Source organism: Syngnathoides biaculeatus, chromosome 11 (genome assembly GCF_019802595.1).
Source record: "Syngnathoides biaculeatus isolate LvHL_M chromosome 11, ASM1980259v1, whole genome shotgun sequence".
Lineage (NCBI taxonomy): Eukaryota > Metazoa > Chordata > Actinopteri > Syngnathiformes > Syngnathidae > Syngnathoides > Syngnathoides biaculeatus.
In genome coordinates, this window is record NC_084650.1 from 21,842,999 (window position 1) to 21,863,561 (window position 20,563).

A 20,563-nucleotide genomic window follows, 5' to 3' on the forward strand; every position below is an offset into this window, starting at 1 on the left:
GAAAACTAGAGCACTAATTCAACTTTCAAAATCTGGCAAAGCTGTCATAGTCTCATCAGGAAGTATTTTCTATGATACCATAACTCTTAGCAGCTAATTGCAAATCAGCAACACTCTTGATTAGAAATTCCTTTACAGACAGACATAAAATGCCACAAATCACAGTATACAACTTTGTTCTGATGGCCTTTAGCTTGACATTGGTGCATTTTATTTATGCAAGTGCAAGCAATGTCACATTTATTTTCACTCAGAAGTATAGTCATTAAATATCTTCCTATATAATATCTATCTATCAGCTGAAAGCTGGACCACAGTTTAAAAACAATTTAACATCCCATCCAAATATTCCCAATCTCTTCGATATGATTGTTTAAGGAATTATAGGAAGGAATGATGGGATTTCAATTGTGAAGACATTAATCACAGCAGTACGTATGTGCCTCTTTGAAGGGATTTGGTGAAATGCATGGTATTGACCTATTGCAAGAGGCATTTTCCAGAGTCTGCTGCATCTGCCAAACTTGTTCAGTAAAAAAAAGTAGCTCCAGCCATGTGTTATTCTCACCGTTTTCTCGGACGTTCTCCCCTGTTGATACGCCAACACTGTCTGAATCTGAATTGTTCTTCTCTGCAGACAACCTCTGACGAAGCGCACGCATGCATGAACACAAAGAAATGAATTCACTCACATGCTTTTCTACTCGATAACCCTAAAACATTTTTATAAGGCAGGGAGTTTTTAGAGCCTTCAGGAACAATGTGATTTTAGTGTGTTAGGCAAGAGCACACATGGAGGGTGGAACCAACAACTCCAATCCAATACCTGTTCTACTTATCTTGTCTCTATGTGCAGCATCTACAGTATCTCTGGAATCCCTCACTCTCACTCAAGGAGTCCCTCATGTATTGTCGCAACCATGAACATGATATTCGGTGATATACACACCTATTTTCCTACTTCTCCCCTACACACACACACACACACCCACACACACACACACACACACCGGCACACACCCTCCTCCCTTGGCTTGAATTTATGGTGGTGTCAGTAAACTTAGAAGAGGGAGTACTCAGTCCAACACTGACTAATATCCAGCCCTACAACTGGGGTCTTAATCACTTGAATAACACATCTTGCCTTTGTTCTGTCAATCAAGCATACAGTTTACTGTTTTGACCATCACTCTTGGGGAAAAAATAATGGTGATAATTGCCTCTTGCTGCTGATTTTCTTCCCTCACCAGGATTTCAAAAATAATTTTTGGGTGCAAGGTGGTCAACAGGTTAAGAGTGTTGGCCTCACAGTTCTAAGGGCCGCAGTTCACATCCCAGGCCTGCCTGTGTGGTATTCTCCGGGCACTCCGGTTTCCTCCCACATCCCAAAAACATGCAACAATAATTGGACACTCTAAATTGCCCTTAAGTGTGATTGTGAGTGTGACTGTTGTTTGTCTCTATGTGACCTGCGATTGGCTGGCAGGTAGTTCAGGGTGTACCCTGCATCCCGCCCAATCATAGCTGGGATAGGCTCCAGTACTCCTGTGACCCTTGTGAGGATAAGTGGCTCAGATAATGGATGGATGGATTTTTGGATACAATTGACCTTTTGACTCACCTTGTCAAGTTCGTTTTTTCTCAGAATAATGGGAGACGTGGATACCTCCAGCCCAGTGCATTGACCCTTCACCTCTCTGACAACCTGTAGGGGTAATTTATTCATGTCAAACAAAATCTCTGCCTTTTCTTCCAAGGGCTATCAATATGATTGATGGCCATATCTTTACAATAGTTGTGTAACCACATACTGATTGGCCAAGCATTCGTACACCAATCTAATACAACCCAGGGGATGATCTGTAGAAATTCTGCCTCTACAAAGATATCTGACAAAGTTATTAATTTAACGGGATGTTTATCAGTGTAGTTGTAGTGGTGTTGAAGTTGACTATTTTATATTAATTAAGAGGTGTTTCAAATATTTGTATAAAATGTAGCTAATACTAAAAAGACTTAATTGGTGTGATGGACCACTAACCAAAATCTTACCAAAATGACAGTCAACCAAAACTACACTTTATTACCTTTCCAAAATACACATTTTTGCTATGTTATCTAGTGGTGTGACGCTGAGATTAAACACATGAAATCCTGTTGGGAGTTACCCTGAGCAAAATAGTAATTTACGCTACATTACCTAGCGGCGTGGACACTCAAATTGAACACATGAAGTCATGTTGTAGTTACCTTGAGCCATCCGTCTGCTTGCTCCTTGCTCTGCACAGCCAGCACAAGAACATCTCCGTTGGGTAAGGTGAACCGGAGTTCATGGTGCTTCCGTTTGGTGTCCTTCGGGGCGTAGACCACAGTGCATTGAGGCAGTAGCAGGTCCACGTACGGGCATGTATCCTTAGAACTCTTATAACACTACAGGATGAGAAATTACACATAATAGTAAAAATGATTGTCAATATTGGAACCTCACCCACAACAAGATTAAGTAGAACTTCAATGCGATTTAACACAAGAGGGAGTGAGATATCAATTTAACAATATTCTAATTGTGGTTATAACGGTGTGGCAATGTAGTACAAACCAGATGCCTCAAAACTTGACATAGTGTAGTTCTACAACACTACACACTAACCATGATAACTCTGTAATAACACATTCTTCAAGTTCACTTTAACCTCTGTGACAGTATTAAACAATAACAAGGACTATTATCATTGAGTTAGGAAATAACTGATACAAGTGTTGTACTGAATCTCATAATATTGTGCTAGTGGTTGCAATGTTTCACCCAGCAAGTTTATGTGCCTTCTTTTTCCGGCATTTAATTCGTATTTTATATTTTTCTAACCTGTAATCGATTTTCCCGTATAACTGTAAACTGCTTGGCCCACTGCCCAAAGCGTTTCTTGCGTAGTAGGAAGGCACAGATGCGACAGTCCTTGGCAGGGGGCATCGAGCTCTCCTCCGAGGGCCACTGATGCATGAGTTGAACACCGGGGCTCCTCTCTTCCTCGTCTTCCTCATATGACTCATACGAGCTACTCAGAGCGTCAGAATCATTATCTAAGAGAGCAATGGAAAGGGTACATAAAAGTTTCCCTTGAACAACATTTATATTTGGTATGTGTATTACTAACTCACAGGAGTTTTTGCGGTGGGAGTTGATGTGTGTAGTTGGGCTGCTGTTGTCTGCATCTTCATATCCATCCTCGATGGAGTTGGGAGGGCTAGGTCTAACTGAAAAAAAAAACAAAAAAACAAAAAAAAAACAATAACATTATCTTTATTATTTGCTAGACTTTATGAGACTTTAAACAAATCTGATTGGCCTAATCGGTATCTGCCAATAGTCAGCATTTTGTCCTGTTTGGGTTGAATGTCATAATTCGCCGATCCAATCAATAACATCATTGAGCAGCTCCATAAATTTTCTTTTACTCTATCGCCATTGTGCTGAGTATATTTGAATCTATAAGCGAGTTTATTTTTAGCCTTGTTGGGTGTCTTTTCACTGGAAATATTTGATGGCCTATATAGTTATATTGATAAAAGAAAAAAGTTGGCAGTGTTGGACTGACAACACGTATTGCCCGGGTCATACAACAAGACAAATTTCCTCTTTCACGATAACACTACTGTATGTCAGGCTATTGCAATGAGATTTTGTATCCCAAAGCACATGATCCCGTTTATTTTTTTATGATCATTAGGTTTATATTGTCAACTCAAATGTGACTGGATACACTCGTCACCATGGCGACAACAACTAGAGTGGATCATGCTGCCTGTATTATGAGAACAACATGGGGAAAAATGTGTGTTGGTGGTCACCGGTGCTCAATACAAGTTATTTAAGGCTTGCTTTATTATTTATATGAATAAACCATCAATTTTCATAGCTGCTTATCCTCACAAGGGTCGCGGAGAGTGCTAGAGCCTATCCCAGCTGTCAACAGGAAGGAAGCGGGGTACATCCTGAACTGGTTGCCAACCAATCATAGGCCAGATCGAGACAAACAGCTGCACTTACAATCACACCTAGGGGCAATTTAGAGTGTCCAATTAATGTTGCATGTTTTTGGGATGTGGGAGGAAACCGGAGTGCCCGGAGGAAACTCATGCAGGCACGGAGAGAACATGCAAGCTCCACACAGGCGGCTCCGGAATTGAATCCGGGACCTCAGAACTGTGAGGCCAACGCTTTCCAGCTGCCCCACCGTGCCACCATGGATAAACCAATATACAATATTATGTAACATGGGGACAACACGGTAGCGCAGCTGTAGAGTGTTGTCCTCACAGTTCTGAGGACCGGGATTCACATCCCGGCCCCACCTGTGTGGAGTTTGAATGTTCTCCCCGTGCCTGCAGGGTTTTTCTCCGGGCACTCCGGTTTCCTCCCACATCCCAAATATATGCACCATTAATTGGACACTCTAAATTGCCCCTAGGTGTGATTTTGAGTACGGCTGTTGTCTGCCTCCATGTGGCCTGTGATTGGGTGGCAACCAGTTCAGGGTGTACCATGCCTCCTGCCTCATGACACCTTGAATTGGCTCCAGCCCTCCCATGACACTCATGAGGACAAGCGCCTCAGAAAATATATGGATAGTTGGATAGAACACATTGATCTATGAGAATAATTCATTCTTTAATTTTATCATGATTCAAATTCCCATAAATGTTTTTTTTTTTTCCATCGACTGTGGTATGCTTATGTCTTTTCTTTTCTACCATTTAGATATAAACAACTACATATAACTGTGAAATATAGCATTTTAAGTCGCAAGAGGCACCGTGTTATTTGTCACTATAAATATATGTTTGGTAGCTGACTGGAATGAAGTCAATTATAGCAACAAGTTGAATCAAAGAAATATGTGTACCTCTTGTGATGATGTATTCGGGCATTGCGCCCGGACTGAGTGGCACTGCCTCCTCATAATAATCCTCTGGGGGAGGTGTTGTGGGTAAAGGTGGAGGAGAGTCAGCTGAGTACACAGCTGAGGAGTTGCCAGAGTCCTGCGAGGTGAGATAAAAAGATACAGTACGTCTCAAATGTTTTCAATCGCTATGAACCATTTGTATTTTCTTAGCCAAAGGGGCTATTTCATCTAAGAGATACAGAGAAAAAGTGATTCTCAGGGTGGAGTCCTAAATCTTAATTTACAATCCGATGAGCATGTGGGAAACTCCGCAGCATGGAATATGTTGTATTTTATTCCTTAAGGCCTCTTCAATCATTTATACATCACAATCTTTGCACACATAGTTAGTTTTGGAGAAGAAAGGCTGAAAAGAATAGCATAGATTTCAAATGATGTGGAGAGTTGCATATCACATCCTCCATTTACAGTCTGAAATCCACAGTTGGGTGGACAAGTAATTAGGCCACTGACCTGTTTCAAAGTCTCATTTTGTGTGTGTTTTCCTAGCTTCACATCGTCGTTAACATCCTTTAGGTCTCCAAGTTCGCAGTCTGGAAATTAAAACAATTCATGTTTAAAGACAAAAGTAGGTCCTGTGCACTATAAATGTACTGCACTTTAACGCACCAAACTTCTCAAAGAGGGACTCCACAAAGCTGGTTCCATTCCTGTACACTACCGAGTTCACATATATGTAGTCTGTCCCTGAAACTGGTGAATAAAGGTAGGCATAATTAAACACTTGTGGTTGAGTTAAATATGTAACGTCTTTGTTTCTTTGACTGACCTGATGGCTGTATCTGCTGCAGGAGGTTCCAAACTGAGGTCTTCTTCTCCTGCGTGGAGGAGGTCAGGGTCTCCTTATCCAGCAACTTCAAGAGTGCACTCAGCTCACTCATCAGCAACTCCATTGCTACGTCAGGGTGAAATGTCAGCAGTGGATGTATCAGCATAGAGCAACGGTTGGACAAAGATGTCAAAACAAGCTTAAATGCACGTTAGCGGCCTCTTTTCGCTTTGCGGTATATTTTCCTTTTCTAAACCTTTAACCTTCACAGTCATTGGACATCACTCTCCTCCTCTGATAGGAGCCAGACTAAACAATACCCGCATAGAGTGACGGGACAGATGTATGAAACTCCTCATCAAACCTAGGAAAACAAGAATTGGAGGGAGCAAACTAGCGATGTAATCCACAAACTAAAGAGAACCAACATGATTATTAGGCAGCATTTCATAAAATGGTTGGGTCGAGCAATGTCAAACAAAGTCAATCAAACACCGATGAGGAAGAATGGAAAATCTTTGACAGCATGATGAGAAATGAGATCTTGACAGGAGTAAAAGATTATAAAGCAGATTTACAATGAAGCAGCCACGCTTTTCCTTTGTAGACTTGATTTTATCTTCTAGTCGGGAGATGTTAAGGCATGTAGAAGTTGATCCCACGAAATGACACACTCTTAGGAATGCTCACATCATGTTGATGCGAGATTTTCTACTCCCTGCTTTAAAAAAAAAAAACAATACACACATTTGGATCTACCGTGATAATGAATCCCTTAAATTCCTTTATGCTTCAGTGTCTCTTTGTGTGGTTGGTTGTCATAGTGACAACACATAAAACTTACCACTCCAGTGAATAAAAAGAATACAGTTGTTGTTTACAAAGTGTTGTGTTGTAATGATACAGGTGAAGTCTCCATGATTGTCATCTGATGCAGCAACAATTCCTCTCACCGGAAGATGCCAAAAATACAGGAACTTTTACATTTAATTTAGATGTCTGTTCTCATGTAAAACCATAGGTGTACTTAATGTGGTGACCAGCAGTGTGTGTAGATCCTTAAATGGCTTAGGTCCTACCTGGAGGAAAGGAGATACTTTGTGATCAGTGGACGTACTCGGTCTCAGCGAATGGCAATGACCGATGGGGTCTCTCAAGGGTCAGTTCTTGGACCTCTCCTGTTCAGCCTGTATATGCTACCGTTGGGTCAAATTCTTCCAAACTTTAATTTTGACTACCATCGCTATGCAGATGACACACAGTTAGATTTACCAGTGTCTTCAGATGACTACAGTTCAATTGAGGTATCGTGCCACTGTCTAAATCAGATAACTGGATGAACCACAATTTTCTTCAAGTAAATCACAACAAAACTGAGACAATTGTTTTTGGCAATGAAGAAAAGAGAATTGCTCTGTTAGTAAACACCTGGACTCTCTATCTTTAAAAACCAAAGACCAAGTCCAAAACCTTGGTGTTCTGATTGATTCCGACCTGACTTTCAACAATCATATCAAAACAATCACAAAAACTGCCTTCTACCATCTGAAAAACATATCTCGAGTGAAGTCACTAAATGATTTAGGTCCTGAATACATGAAAGAAATGCTTACGGAATACAAACCCAGTAGAGCTCTGAGATCAACTGACTGAGGTCAAATAGTGGAGCACAGAGTCCAAAGCAAACATGGTGAAGCAGCATTTAGCCATTATGCTGCACACAAATGGAATAAGTTGCCAACAGAGGTGAGGTCAGCCCCAAGTGTAGATGTTTTTCAATCCAGGTTGAAAACTCTTCTTTTTTCTCATGCTTTTTAGAATATATCCACTTTTTGATCATATTACTTGCACTGTATGCAGTTTTGTCTGTTTTTTAAATATTGTGTTTATCATTTTCATTGTTTTTATCCCGTTTTAAATGTTTTATCTCTTTGTTTTCAAATGCCTTTAATCATGTAAAGCACATTGAGTTACCTTGTGTATGAAATGTGCTATACAAATACATTTGCTTTGCTTTGCTTTCGATAGTTGGTAAAACTAAAAAAAAAAAAAAATCAACACTGAAAAAGTAAACTAGTAGCAGTATTGTTAAACCAATAGCATCTGGTGGAAATGCCAATAATTCCTACAGCTGACCCTGCGGCAACAGCCACTTTGTTTGACTTCCTGCATTATCTGATTTGATGCTAGACGCAAGCAACTGCCACCACAAGCAAAGCCACCATGTACCCCCTATCACTTGTTACACGTTTTCCTTCAACAATGTGGTAGGATAATGTGTAATTTTCTATTTCTAAAATCTTTACATCTTTTTTACACTTGGTTTAGTCAACGCTATCGCCCCAAGGTCTTCATAATTCAAACCACCGAGCGCCAACCATACCTCCCTCCTACTTGCTTCATTTTCACAGTCCACACATATTAGACCTACTGAACCGTGCATCTTTTTGAGGTCAACCATCGGACAGTCACTCAGCCAGAAAACTCTTTGTAGGGAAGGCAGCCAGAAGGCAACATGACCAGTTCCACTAAACACACAACACACATGCAATCAGTGTGTACTTAGGAAGTTGGAACAATAAAGACGTTCGGTGTATGGTAAAAACAGGTTAGAGTATATAAAGATTTGTGTCATGTATTAATTACTTTTTCAATGGCATCATCAAGAATTGCCATATGAAGTGTACAGGAGGTATTTTTGTCAATGGTGTGAGGGAGCAAGGTACTCCCTACCCTAAAATCAACAGACATACTTTCCTGAGGTAGGTCTTCCTATGGGCTGAACAATGGACCATCAATCCTCCGGTCAAAAAACAAATAGAACTGCAGCTTCCATCTAGTAAAGTGTTTTACTGCACGGTTACAAGCATTTCCTTCTATTGTACTAAAACCATACTTGCACTTCATGTAAAGTTGGCATAAAGAAGTGATTCATGCACGGATCAGCCACTTTGACCCTGCTGATTATGACGCAATTCACTGTGCAAAGGGGATTGGGAGGCTCATGAGAGTCGGATCACTTGGCTTAGTGAAAGCTGTCTCTTTGCCAAAGGTTCCAGCTGTTTAGATTGTCGCTCTGGAGTTTGACTGTGCTTCCCCCAACCTCAGGCTTGAGCTCTTAAAAACTGATTATCTGATTTGACAATTCCTACCTGTGACAAAATGAGAATTTTAATGTTCTACTTGCCACATGAGGCACACAAGAATACCCTAAAATCCAGTCATGCCTCATAATAACTAAGGGTAAATCTAAAATATCCCATTTATTAAAGTCTGTAACGCTTCAGATGTGTTGTGTATTTGCCTTCCAAAGCACCTGACGGGAAACCGAGTAAACTTTAGGTCACATTTTAATCAAAAGCAGACAAAGCTTAATCTTCTTTTGCCACCCCGAAATTGCTGACACTTAAAATATTGACAGAATATATTTATAACAAAAATTTAAACCATGGTAATGTGAGCCAAAAAAGAAGAGACAAAAAACAAAGAAGTGTCCCACCAGAAATGTTTAAAGTGATTCAAAAGGTTTGGGCCCTGTCAGTCATTGACTTCCTCTCACTTGTCTGACAATTGCTGGTAAACACCACACACATTCCTCACTTTGTTAATAGTGCAAGACTCTGCAAAGTGTAGCCTCTGTATAAAAATGCATGTGTAGAGTTTTTTGGCCAAGGCAACTCTGCAAGGATGAGGGGAGGAGAAGTGGGTGAGAAAGTAGGTGCCTATTTAGGAATTGAATCCTGTCAGCAAACAGAGCACCTGTGCTAACACATCCAACACACCCTGATATGAGAAATAATCTGACCTCAGCTGGGTGAACAAGTTGTTTTTCTCCTTAATGGGATTTGCTGAGTCTACAGCACTAAGAGACAAAGGCACACAGACACATACACACAAATGACTTTTGTCCTAGGTGACCGTTCAGACATTCAGCAGCCACTGTTTCACAACATTGTTGCGCATATTCCAGCTAATTACAAAGGAATTTGGTTACACAGAGACTCTCCTGAATTTCCCAATTAGCTCAGCTCAGGTGCCAAATGGTCACTTTCACAATAAAGCAGCATTACAAAAGCACAAATAACACTAACCAGTACAGTTTGTTTCAGTTTACTAAAGTTATTACATTTCGAGTGAGTACCAAACGTGTTTGGTGTCTTGACAATTTCTAGTTTTCTGTTGTTCGGGAAGCTCTCACGTAAATGCAAACTAAATGATGAAGCTAGACACACTCCAGGCTTTTAATTGTTTAATAGATAATTTTTAGGGAACTTCTGTAGGAAATCAGGAATGGAATGAGAAAAAAACAGCCTTGACCAAAAACTATTCTTGTAATAAACTGCTGCATGCAAGAAAACTTAAATAGAAGACAAAAGCAACGCTAACAAAAATGGAGGAATGTCGTGGGATATGGCTTTGGCCACACTAAACAGATTTTATTTGAAATCAGACCGTGAGCATAAAAAAACAAGACACCCACAGGTAAGTTGGGGCTGTGGGGTACAATACTGCTGCAACCGAAGATAGGACACAGCAACAGAGAAACCAAATTAGCATGTGTGTATGACACGGTGACGAGGTTTAGTCAATAAATGACCAGTCAACAGGTATTTCAGCCCCAATACGGTATCTGCTCAGTACACTTGCAATCCCAGCTACCATCCACTATTATATAGTTGAACCTCATAGTACAATGAATAAGGGCTGGGGGTAGAAAAACAACCTCTAACTCACCTAAGTTGACCCAAAAAAACTTGGTTGACACAAATATTTCTGCCTCAACAACATTAATAAAAGCATTATTTGTGTCACCCAAAATTAACTTGCGCCACGTGGAACCATTTGGCCTCTGTCCATGTTTTCTGCATGGGCATTTCTTGGAGATGGATTCACTGTTGGGCCACTGGAAAAGCTTTGCTAAAACTGACAGATGAGTGTCTGTAAGTTATTTTTTAAGACACTACTACATGTATAATGTACATATAGCATGAGGTATAAGAGAGATGAATGGTATTTGGTGATTTTTCCTTTCACCTGAAATAGCACTTGCTAACCTTAATGCTAAGTGCTTAATAATGGTTGATTTTGTTGTCTCAAATTTTGTTTATACAAAAAACCTTGTCCCAATATATGTGGTTTAAGGATAGTTCCGAGAATAAAGTGTTAGTAGGTAGGGAAAAAAAACAAACTTTACTCTATTAGCTACAGGATAATCAATTGTAAGGAGTCGAGGACAGCCTGACAATGAACGTCTGTATACTTGTGTGTTCTCTGGTTTTCGCTGAAAAACCTGCAAATATGCAGGTTTTTGGGATTCAAACCTCGGTTATTGACAAAAATACTCACCTATTTGCTGTTTTGGTGCTTAGGCCCATCAAACAACTGTCGTGAAATGTAGCAATCTAGTGACATATTGGCATCAAGGAAGTATGTTGAAGTAAAGTGAGAGCTATGCACACATTCATTTAGACAAGTAATGTGCTGCTGCTGCAACTTTTGGCATCTATAGTACAAGCAATTAAAAAACTTTGGGGGGGGGGTGGCATCACTCACTTGTGAGCTTTCCTTATTTGCAGCAAGGCCCACTCTCTACGCCTTTGGAATAGTATAAACCGAGGACGGTATTACTCCAGTCCAATCCGATTTGCTGTATGCATGTGGCAATATCCCTTGATTTCTGCAGAAAATAATGCAAATCAGGCACTACTTCTGAACTGTGGCATCATGGAATAACATGAAAAAAATACCCCACAAAGCTTTTGGACACTATGCAACTCATTTTTCATAATGTTGTTTCAAGATTTCATTTCACAGATGCATTATTTGCCTTGAGGATGCGCGTGGAAAAGTACAGAGAATGTCAGAATACGCTACATTGTATTTGTAGACCTAGAGAAAGCCTATGACAGAGTACCAAGAGAGGAACTATGGTACTGCATGCGCAAGTCTAGTGTGGCGGAGAAATATGTTAGATTAGTACAGGACATGTATGACGGTAGCAGAACAGCGGTGAGATGTGCCGTTAGTGTGTCAGAAGAATTTAAATAGAGGTGGGACTGCATTAGGGTTCCGCACTGAGCCCCTTCCAGTTTGCGATAGTAATGGATAGGATGACAGACGGGCTTAGACTGGATTCCCCTTGGACCATGATGTTCGCAGATGATATTGTGATCTGCAGTGAAAGCAGGGAACAGGCGGAGGAACAGTTAGAAAGATTGAGGTACGCACAGGAAAGGAGAGGAATGAAGATTAGCCGTAGTAAAACAGAATATATGTGCGTGAATGAGAGGGGTGGAGGAAGAGTGAAGCTCAGGGAGAACAGATAGCGAAGGTGGACAACTTTTAATACTTGGGGTCAACAATACAGAGCAATGGAGAGTGTGGTATGGAAGTAAAGAAACGAGTCCAAGCAGGGTGGAACAGTTGGCGAAAGGTGTCTGGTGTTCTATGGGAAAGAAGAGTATCTGCCAGGATGCAAGGCAAAACTTATAAAACAGTGGTGAGGCCGACCATGATGTACGGATTAGAGACGGTGGCCCTGAAGAAATAACAGGAAGCAGAACTTGAGGTAGCAGAAATGAAGATGTTGAGGTTCTCGCTTGGTGTAAACAGGTTGGATAGGATTAGAAATGAGCTCATTAGAGGGACGGCCAAAGTTGTATATTTTGAAGACAAGGTGAGAGAGTGCAGACTTCGATGGTTTGGACATGTTCAGAGGCGAGAGAGAGTATGTTGGTAGAAGGGTGCTGAGGATGGAGCTGCCAGGCAAAAGAGCGAGAGGAAGGCCAAAGAAAAGGTTGATGGATGTTGTGAGGGAGGACATGAAAACAGTGGGTGTTAGAGAGGTGGATGCACGAGATAGGCTTAAATGGAAAAAGATGACACGGTGTGGCCACCCCTAATGGGACAAGCCGAAAGAAAAAGAAGAAGTTTCAAGATTTCATTGCATCCTGCCCAAATTAATGACACCCTGTGCTGGATGCAGTCAAAGGAGCCCCATGTCATAATCAAGCTTCGTCCATAACTCATAATTGGTCCAGTGTTTTTTTTCATTATTATTTTCTTCAGATGGCCCCTTTTTGCAACCATACATATATGGCTCATGTGGCTTTCCCAAAAGCTTGTATTTTGCTCCTCTGTCCAAAGGACATTCTCCCAAAAGATTTGAACTTTTTTGGTCATTTGCAGTCCCATCAGTTTCAAGTTATCTGAGTGAGCATGGTGTTTTTTTTTTTACTTTAATGGGTACAAACAATTTTGCCCATGCCTATACACAATAAAGACAACTACCACTATTCTGGCAACATACCCTGTGGTAGGAAAAAAATAGATTACAGTACTAGAGTAAATTCAACTGAAAGTTCAGTGTTACAATAAGAAACATGAAGTTGATCCCACAGTGTCACTGGCACCTTAAAACCTTCCTAGTCGTTTTCATTGTGAATGTAAAGGCCCATTAACATTTACCGTTCAGACTGGAATAGAGAATATGGGGCATTGGATAACACTTACCCTCCATAGCAGTGGATGAGACTCCGACCATGGTTCCAGTTTACATAGAGGTTCATTCATACAACCAGCTAATCGTGTAAAAAAATATTCCAGAGTGAATTCCTGGCTGGCTTCTCGAGTTTGGTGGTGGTGGTGAGCACCAGTCTGCCTGCCTGCCTGCTGCTGAAATCACAGTCCCTTGAGTCCTTTCCTCCCTCTGATCGGTTATCTCTACGCTCCCTCCCTTCCACCTCACCACCTCTCTTTTCTTTTTTTTTTGTGGGGGAGGGAATCCTCCTGCTGCTTTTGTTAGTGGGTGTGTGTGTGTGTTTCATTGTTAGGTCCCTGTCTGGTCTAATCCTAAAGGATTGGGAAGCACCTGGGAAAGTGTCTCACTCCCAAAAACACATACTGTATTCTACAAGTTACCTTTTACTTATTCCAGTATTTGTATCTTCTGCTTAGCCTGTATTTTCAATTGAAATTACAGCAATAAGGCAGTCTCTGCTATTTGACAGAACAGTTATACATTGTATTCTTTGATAATAAAATTCTGCTTCACTGCTCCAAGCGACCACTTTCAGTGGAAGTGTTTTTATTTGTAAAAATGAGCTTCAGAAAACGAGTAGTTAGTTGAGTGAGGAGGCAAGTTGAAACTTTTCAGTTACCTGGGAGGTTGAGAAAACAAGTAGAGTCAGCTGAAGGGGGAGGCAAGTTGGAACTTTTCAAAGTTACCCGTTGCCCTCAAGCAGACTCACAGGCTCGACATGATGAAACACGAACATTGGCAAAAACGTGACACTCATAAACCCCTGGGCACAAGACAATAATATACAGTTTAACCCCCCCTACCCCCACAACCCATCCAGTTTTAAAAGGACCATATAATTACAGTGATAGTTTGCAATCATAAAATTTTCTCTTATGATCAATATCTTGAACACGAGTGCACAGCGGCCACAACATTAGGTAAACCTTCCGCTATTAGATGAGATTTTGCTCTTTTCACCATTGTTTTTTGAGTCGAATAACAGTTTCAGCGTCACAGGACCTTGACTGACTGACCTTTGGTCTTGTTTTGGCAGACAAGAAGAGGGAAGCAGCCAGCTCAGAGACACAGAGAACAAATTGGAATACAGCAACTTAATGAGGAGGACCATTTCTCAAGACATCAAAGATTATTGTACAGAGGTTTCAGCTATTTTCAAATTTATCTCCTAATAACCCCTGAAATGTTCTGACTGTGACAAATGCCAGACACACCCTGTTAAGTTTGGTTATGGTATTTGCAAACCACTCCGCACTGTGACTAAATTTGACCTCTGAACTCCACAGTAAGCCTGTGAACTCACAATATGATGGATAGCAGAGGAGGGGCAAGAAAAGCAAAGTAGATCATAAAACATAACCACCTTGAAGCCCAACTATGGATGTTAGTTGTCATATTTTTGAGTCAAACTAGAGAATCCAGGAGTTCAGCCCACAATACCAAAAACAGGTCTGACAGTCCAGAGGTCTCCCCCTGGGAGAGCTCCATCTAATGAAAACTACACGGCTTTTCTTGGAAGTCCCAACCCCTTCTTTATTGTCTTTGGACATGTCGGTTAAACAAACATTTCCAAACTTGCTCGGACATGAAAGATCGCTGCAGGTCCAAGACTTTGGGTGCCGGGGTCTGCGAGATGTGAGCAACAACCAAAGCTTACTTTCATGAATAGGCTTAACGTGGTCACACATCATCTCAGTCACAGCTGAAGTCAAGATTTCATGTATTCCTTCAAATATTGTGCGGCATATTGAACCCACAACCCTGCCAAAAAGGTAACATTTCTAAAACATCTATTCTATGTGCTCTACTTCTCTGAGGTCAGTGTGGCCCAGATTCCTACAATACATGTGGGTGGACCGGACGGCCAGATGTTCATGAGGTTCTTAAAATTGCATTGTGAGTTGTGCCAATATTGTTTTGTCTTGCCAGCTGGTGCGACTATCAAGATGGATTCCACTCTCACCCTCTCCCTAAGATTCTAGACATTTCCCAAGAGTGACGGCTCTCATCTCCTGACTTAGACGACATGTCTGGGCATTCATGAATAGCTGAAACTGCACAATCTGAAACCAACCTTCTCTTTAAATATATTTTATCTCTCACATTTTTTGCCACTGCACAGTGGTCAGGGATCACAAACACTGTGGCCGCGGGCACCAGCTCGGCCTCAAGCACCACATGAATCGCCCCCAGGCCTGTTCTGAAAATAGCTCACCAGTGGTGGAACATTGTGATTTTCCAGGAATGTTGTAGAAGTGATGATTTGGAAATGTAAACACCTGGAAAGAATAAATAAATAAAGTGTTGCATTGTGTGTCCTACTTTGTTAAATCATGGTTGCTGATTATTATCTGAAATGATTAGAACATGTTTACATAGAGTAAATTAATATAACTAATAAATAACAATAGCAGATAAAAGTAATTTGAGGATATTTGTTATTTCAAAGTGTTTATTAAACTGGGACATACCATACCATTAATGAATGCTTTAGAAGCAGCTCTTAGCAGTTATACTTGGTTCACTTCCACTTTACCGAGGAGTGAAAAATGTGTCGGCCTTTAAGACCAGATCTTCTTAAGGTTTTTAAAATTACATTGTGAGGAGTGCCAACAATGCTTTGTCTCACCGGCTTGTGCCACTACCTCCTCTACCCCTTTTTTTTTTTTGTAAAACAACTTATTGTTGAGTTAGTGATTGAAATAATATCTGTGCATGTGCACCTAAAGACAAAACTTTTTACATGAGGTTTGCTGTTTAAAATATGTGCATTATAATTAAAAATAGTTGACTCAGAAATGATTGACACTTGCGTCTCATGTAAGCAGTCCTTCTCAAGATCTCAAATGATCCCCTGGCCTTTACATTTCAGGGTACAGTTGATTATTACCACTTGGCTCTTACTGTTCATTCTTCTCTGAAGAATTACAATTAGTGGGTTTATTTGATGCCCTGCGATTAGCTGGCAACCTATTTCAGGGTGTACCCTGCCTCCTGCCCATTGACAGCTGAGATACGCTCTAGCACTCTCACGACTCTTGTGAGGATAAGCGGCTAAGAAAGTGGATGGGTTTATTTGAATTCATTTATTATTATTAGTTACTTTATATATTATTAACAAATATTTATATATTTATTTATTATAGAACACGCACACACATAGCAGTATATAACAGCCAATCACAGGTCACTTATAAAGAAACAACCAATTCCATTCACATTCATACCTACAGACAATTTAGTCGTCAGTTAACCTACTGTGCATGTTTATGAAATATGGGAGTAAATCTGAGTACCTGGCAAAAACCCTGACATGCAAACACAACACATGCGGGGCTAGACTTGAAACCGGGTCATCAGAACTGTGATGCAGACGTGCAAAATTCACCACTGTTCCACACCATTTAAAAACAATAATAAACAATCCACTGCCACCATTTAAAAACAATATATATATTTTACAAGTGTCATCTGGGGAGAAAAAATTATCTGCTTGTAAACTGTGGTTACAACCTTGAGAATAGAGACCATTGAATTTAATCTTCTCAGACGATCATGTGATCATGTATTTGATATTGATATCAATTTTAAATCTTGATGCCATTTTTAATCAACCAACTATTCAAAATTCAGAATTTTTTCTAATCCTTAATGGTGCCAACAATATCCTATTCATTTGGATGAACCAGGTACTATGTGGAAGGCCCTTGTGTCCCCTATAGAGATGGTTTTCCTCTCCCTGATGATGACATCACATATCACCTCCGGCCTTCTGTTTCCTCCTCCGGTCAGCTTACGTGCATCCACTTTTACTGTGCTGTCCCTAGTGACCCTCGATCCTTTTCCAGACAGGAGTGAATGTGCCTGCTTCTACTGCTGTAATTCAAAGGCCTTATGCCACACATTTGTTGTGTCAGTCTTGAATGTACTTTTATTGAGATTGCAAGATAACTTGGGTTGGAAGTGCTCAGGATGCCCTTTTCAACCTATTCAAGTTGGCCTAAAACACTTGACAGATGAGACAACTGAATTTAAAATAAATATTCTTTACTCTCATTGGATCCCTGTTCTTCTAAATTTGAATGTGGGAAAACAGCTTTGCTTTGACTGGTAGTTGGCAATATTTCAATGTCATGTGGCGACCTAGCGTTAATAGTGACGTTGACTCTTCCTATCAATGTGAAGCAGAAGTCACCAAGCGTGAGATTGTTCACCCACTAACAGGGAAAATGAACTGTATTTTCAGTTATTTGAGAGGTTCAGATTCCTTTTACCCAATGATATGTTGTTGCAAAAGAGCTTGTGCACCTACGTCATAAAATCATGTGACTTTTGTCTATCTCGCCATATTGCCAGTCTAACAAAGCATTGTTCGATGCTGAGTCGGCTGGAGATGACACGAAAATATGTCTTATAGCACGATGCCTAGAGTCTTGTCCGATACCGTTAGACATTTAGAAGGTGAAAATAAACGAAGGTACGTGGGAAAATTAGATAAACTCGACTTAGAGGACCCGTATTTAATGCTGATGAGGCGTCGATAAGAAATTGGACTGTTAATTCGCTTCCGCTTGTCTTGGACAACTGGACCTACACATGTATCTGGTGAGTTAATCGTCAAGATTTACACGGAAAAGTTTGAAAGTGTATAAAAGTCTGGATGCATGCAAAAACTTCGTTGCTGTAGCCGTTCTCAATCAGGAATAAATCCCACATAATGACCGGTTGATGACTCGTGAAGGTGGAAGCGTTCCGCCACACGTTAACCTTTGCCGGAATTCATCGATCTTTTCAGCTATGACCCCTGGTTTTACACAAACTCTTATTCATTAACTATGATTGGGGGAAAAAAAAAAAAAGGATGGAGTCATCTCTATGGAACGTACACGGAAGCGATTGAGGCCACACATAACCTCCATAATCCTCTGTGACGGACAGTTTTTTTTTTTAATACGCATTGTTCTCAAATCAGACAACTTGGTATTATAAATACCTACTGGTAATTTGAGATTGAGAAGAATAATTCCTACCTGAAATGAAGCGATCGCTACACTGCCGCGTGTGTATTGCTGTTTTCAAAGATAGCTTTGATACAAGCTTTCTGCTATATTCACCAAAGTCGTCCTCCACTAAATGTAGAAATGGAACACAGCAGAACTCTGGTTCTGAAATGATTAGGCATTTATCCAAAAATAAAACGAAGCCTTTTATTCTACAACTCCTCTGAAGGTGGAAAGTGATGCCGAGTGCAAGTTTTAGCTTGGCATAAGATACCGCTGTGCTCTCATTCATCCATTTCCAAAGCTGAGTTGAGTGGGTGAATCCTAACCATGAAAAAGTGAGCAGGTACAAGAATAATAAGCGCGACTACAGAACACAGGCGCCTGACACAGATCAGCTCCTTTTTCTGGATTTTGCCCTTCCTTGGCATCTGCCTCATAGTTCTGAGGACCAAGGGTGACACCCTGCCTCACCTGTGTAGAGTTTGCATGTTCTCGCTGTGCCTGCCTGTTTTTTTCTCCAGGTACTCCAGTTTTCCCCCACATCCCAAAAAATGTGTGGTAGGTTGACTGAAGGCTCTAAATAGCCCATGGGTGTTACTGTGAGTGCGTCTGGTTGTTTGTTTATATGTGGGCTGCGATTGGCTGGTGACCAATTCAGGGTGTACTCACCCAAAGATAGCTGGGATATGATCCAGCAAGCCCACGACCCTAGTGGGGATAAGCAGTTCGGAAAATGGATGTATGTACTGAATACAAACTGCATGGATAAACTTAAAACAGGTCACAATACACATTTTGACCTATGTTATGCAGAAAATAGACATGTTAACATTTTAATGGCATCAGACCTTTCAACTAAATGAAAAAGGTGCAAAAAAAATTCTTTAAGCAAATAACCTCCATCCATGAGAAATCAACAATATCTCCCAAGACAAGTTCCTGTATGCTAGCTATAAAAAAAAAAAAACGCATAAAGAAAAGTAGGTTGTATTTTTTACAACTTTTTAACAGACTACAGAACGAGCAGACGGTAAACATCTTGTGATGTGAACATGTGGAACATGTTTGGAGAAGTCGGAAGGATGTACAAATTAATGAGGGAGTGGGAAAAGCATGTTCTTCCCACTGTTTTTATTATTTTCAGGAAGATGCTTCAGGTTATCATAAAAATACAGAAATGATCTGACATTGATTACAGTACAAGTAAGAGAATATTGTGAGCTGGACTATTTCCAATATATGTTAATCTCAAATGACTGACACCCCAGCCTCAGTTTCATCTCATGTTTGCAAATGCGCCTCTGGCATATACATTCCATAGCACATTACTCCCCCTTTGTAATTATAGTTCTTACATCTCTGAAGAAAAATTAAATTGGATGGAACTGGTTTTACTTGGGATTTAATACAAATGCTTTGAGATGTTATTGACTATAGCCTGGAAAAAAAACATGCAAGGGTGACGTGGGTATCTCTCACTCACACATTCTCTCTCTCTCTCTCTCTCTCTCTCTCTTTCTCTCTCTCTCTCTCTCTCTCTCTCTCTCCCTCTCACACACTCGGCACTAATTGGAGTGGAACCCATCCATCCAATTTCTTTCGCCGCTTATCCTCACAAAGGTCACCGTGGGTGCTGGAGCCTATCCCAGCTGTCAATGGGCAGGAGGCGGGGTATAACCTGAACTGGTACATTGAGACAAACAGCCGCACTCACAATCACACCTCGGGGCAATTTAAAGTGTCCAATTAATGTTGCATGTTTTTGGGATGTGGGAGGAAACCGGAGTACCCGGAGGAAACCCACACAGGTACGGGGAGAACATGCAAACTCCACACAGGTGGGTTTGGGATTGAACCCAGGACTTCAGAACTGTAATGTCAATGCTTTACCAGCTGATCCACCGTGCTGCGGGAGTGGAACCATTATTGGAAACTAACATGGTAAAGTTGTCTACATATTTCAAAACTCGAACTGCCTTTGTTACAATGATATGACGACAGGAAGTAATATGTAAAAGTTTCTTTTGTTTTAACATAAAGCAACAATGTTTGCTAAGTGGTAGTGTTCCACACCAATAAATAAAAAAAAATAAAGAAATATGCTTCTACAATTAATCACCTATTAATTCCTCCAATTCCGACCAGTAGTGTTAATAGGTCATGTACATGACCATCAAGTGTACTTGAAATGAACCCGCTGGGGGTTTTCCAGATTTTCAAAATGCTTTTTGGATCCACCAGCCTAGAACAGCGATATTGAAAATAGACAAATGGCCATTGGCTTGTC

The 20,563-nt window shown here is 40.7% G+C and overlaps 1 protein-coding gene across 2 annotated transcripts in view; it reads right to left on the reverse strand.

Annotated features, from left to right (window-relative positions):
• Window positions 1-20,563, reverse strand: part of afap1l1a (actin filament associated protein 1-like 1a) — a 32,315-nt gene that overhangs the window by 4,779 nt on the left and 6,973 nt on the right. The window contains exons 1-10 of one of the 2 annotated variants that reach the window (XM_061835535.1): window positions 13,246-13,419; window positions 5,734-5,859; window positions 5,574-5,657; window positions 5,418-5,497; window positions 4,905-5,040; window positions 3,160-3,255; window positions 2,867-3,081; window positions 2,251-2,430; window positions 1,622-1,705; window positions 569-644 (exon numbers count right to left, since the gene is read on the reverse strand). In XM_061835535.1, the coding sequence (XP_061691519.1) occupies window positions 569-644; window positions 1,622-1,705; window positions 2,251-2,430; window positions 2,867-3,081; window positions 3,160-3,255; window positions 4,905-5,040; window positions 5,418-5,497; window positions 5,574-5,657; window positions 5,734-5,859; window positions 13,246-13,276 (1,108 nt within the window). In that variant the 5' untranslated portion in view covers window positions 13,277-13,419. Of the gene's footprint in view, window positions 1-568; window positions 645-1,621; window positions 1,706-2,250; window positions 2,431-2,866; window positions 3,082-3,159; window positions 3,256-4,904; window positions 5,041-5,417; window positions 5,498-5,573; window positions 5,658-5,733; window positions 5,860-13,245; window positions 13,420-20,563 lie in introns of those variants that run through there. The other variant, XM_061835534.1, reaches the window with a different exon arrangement.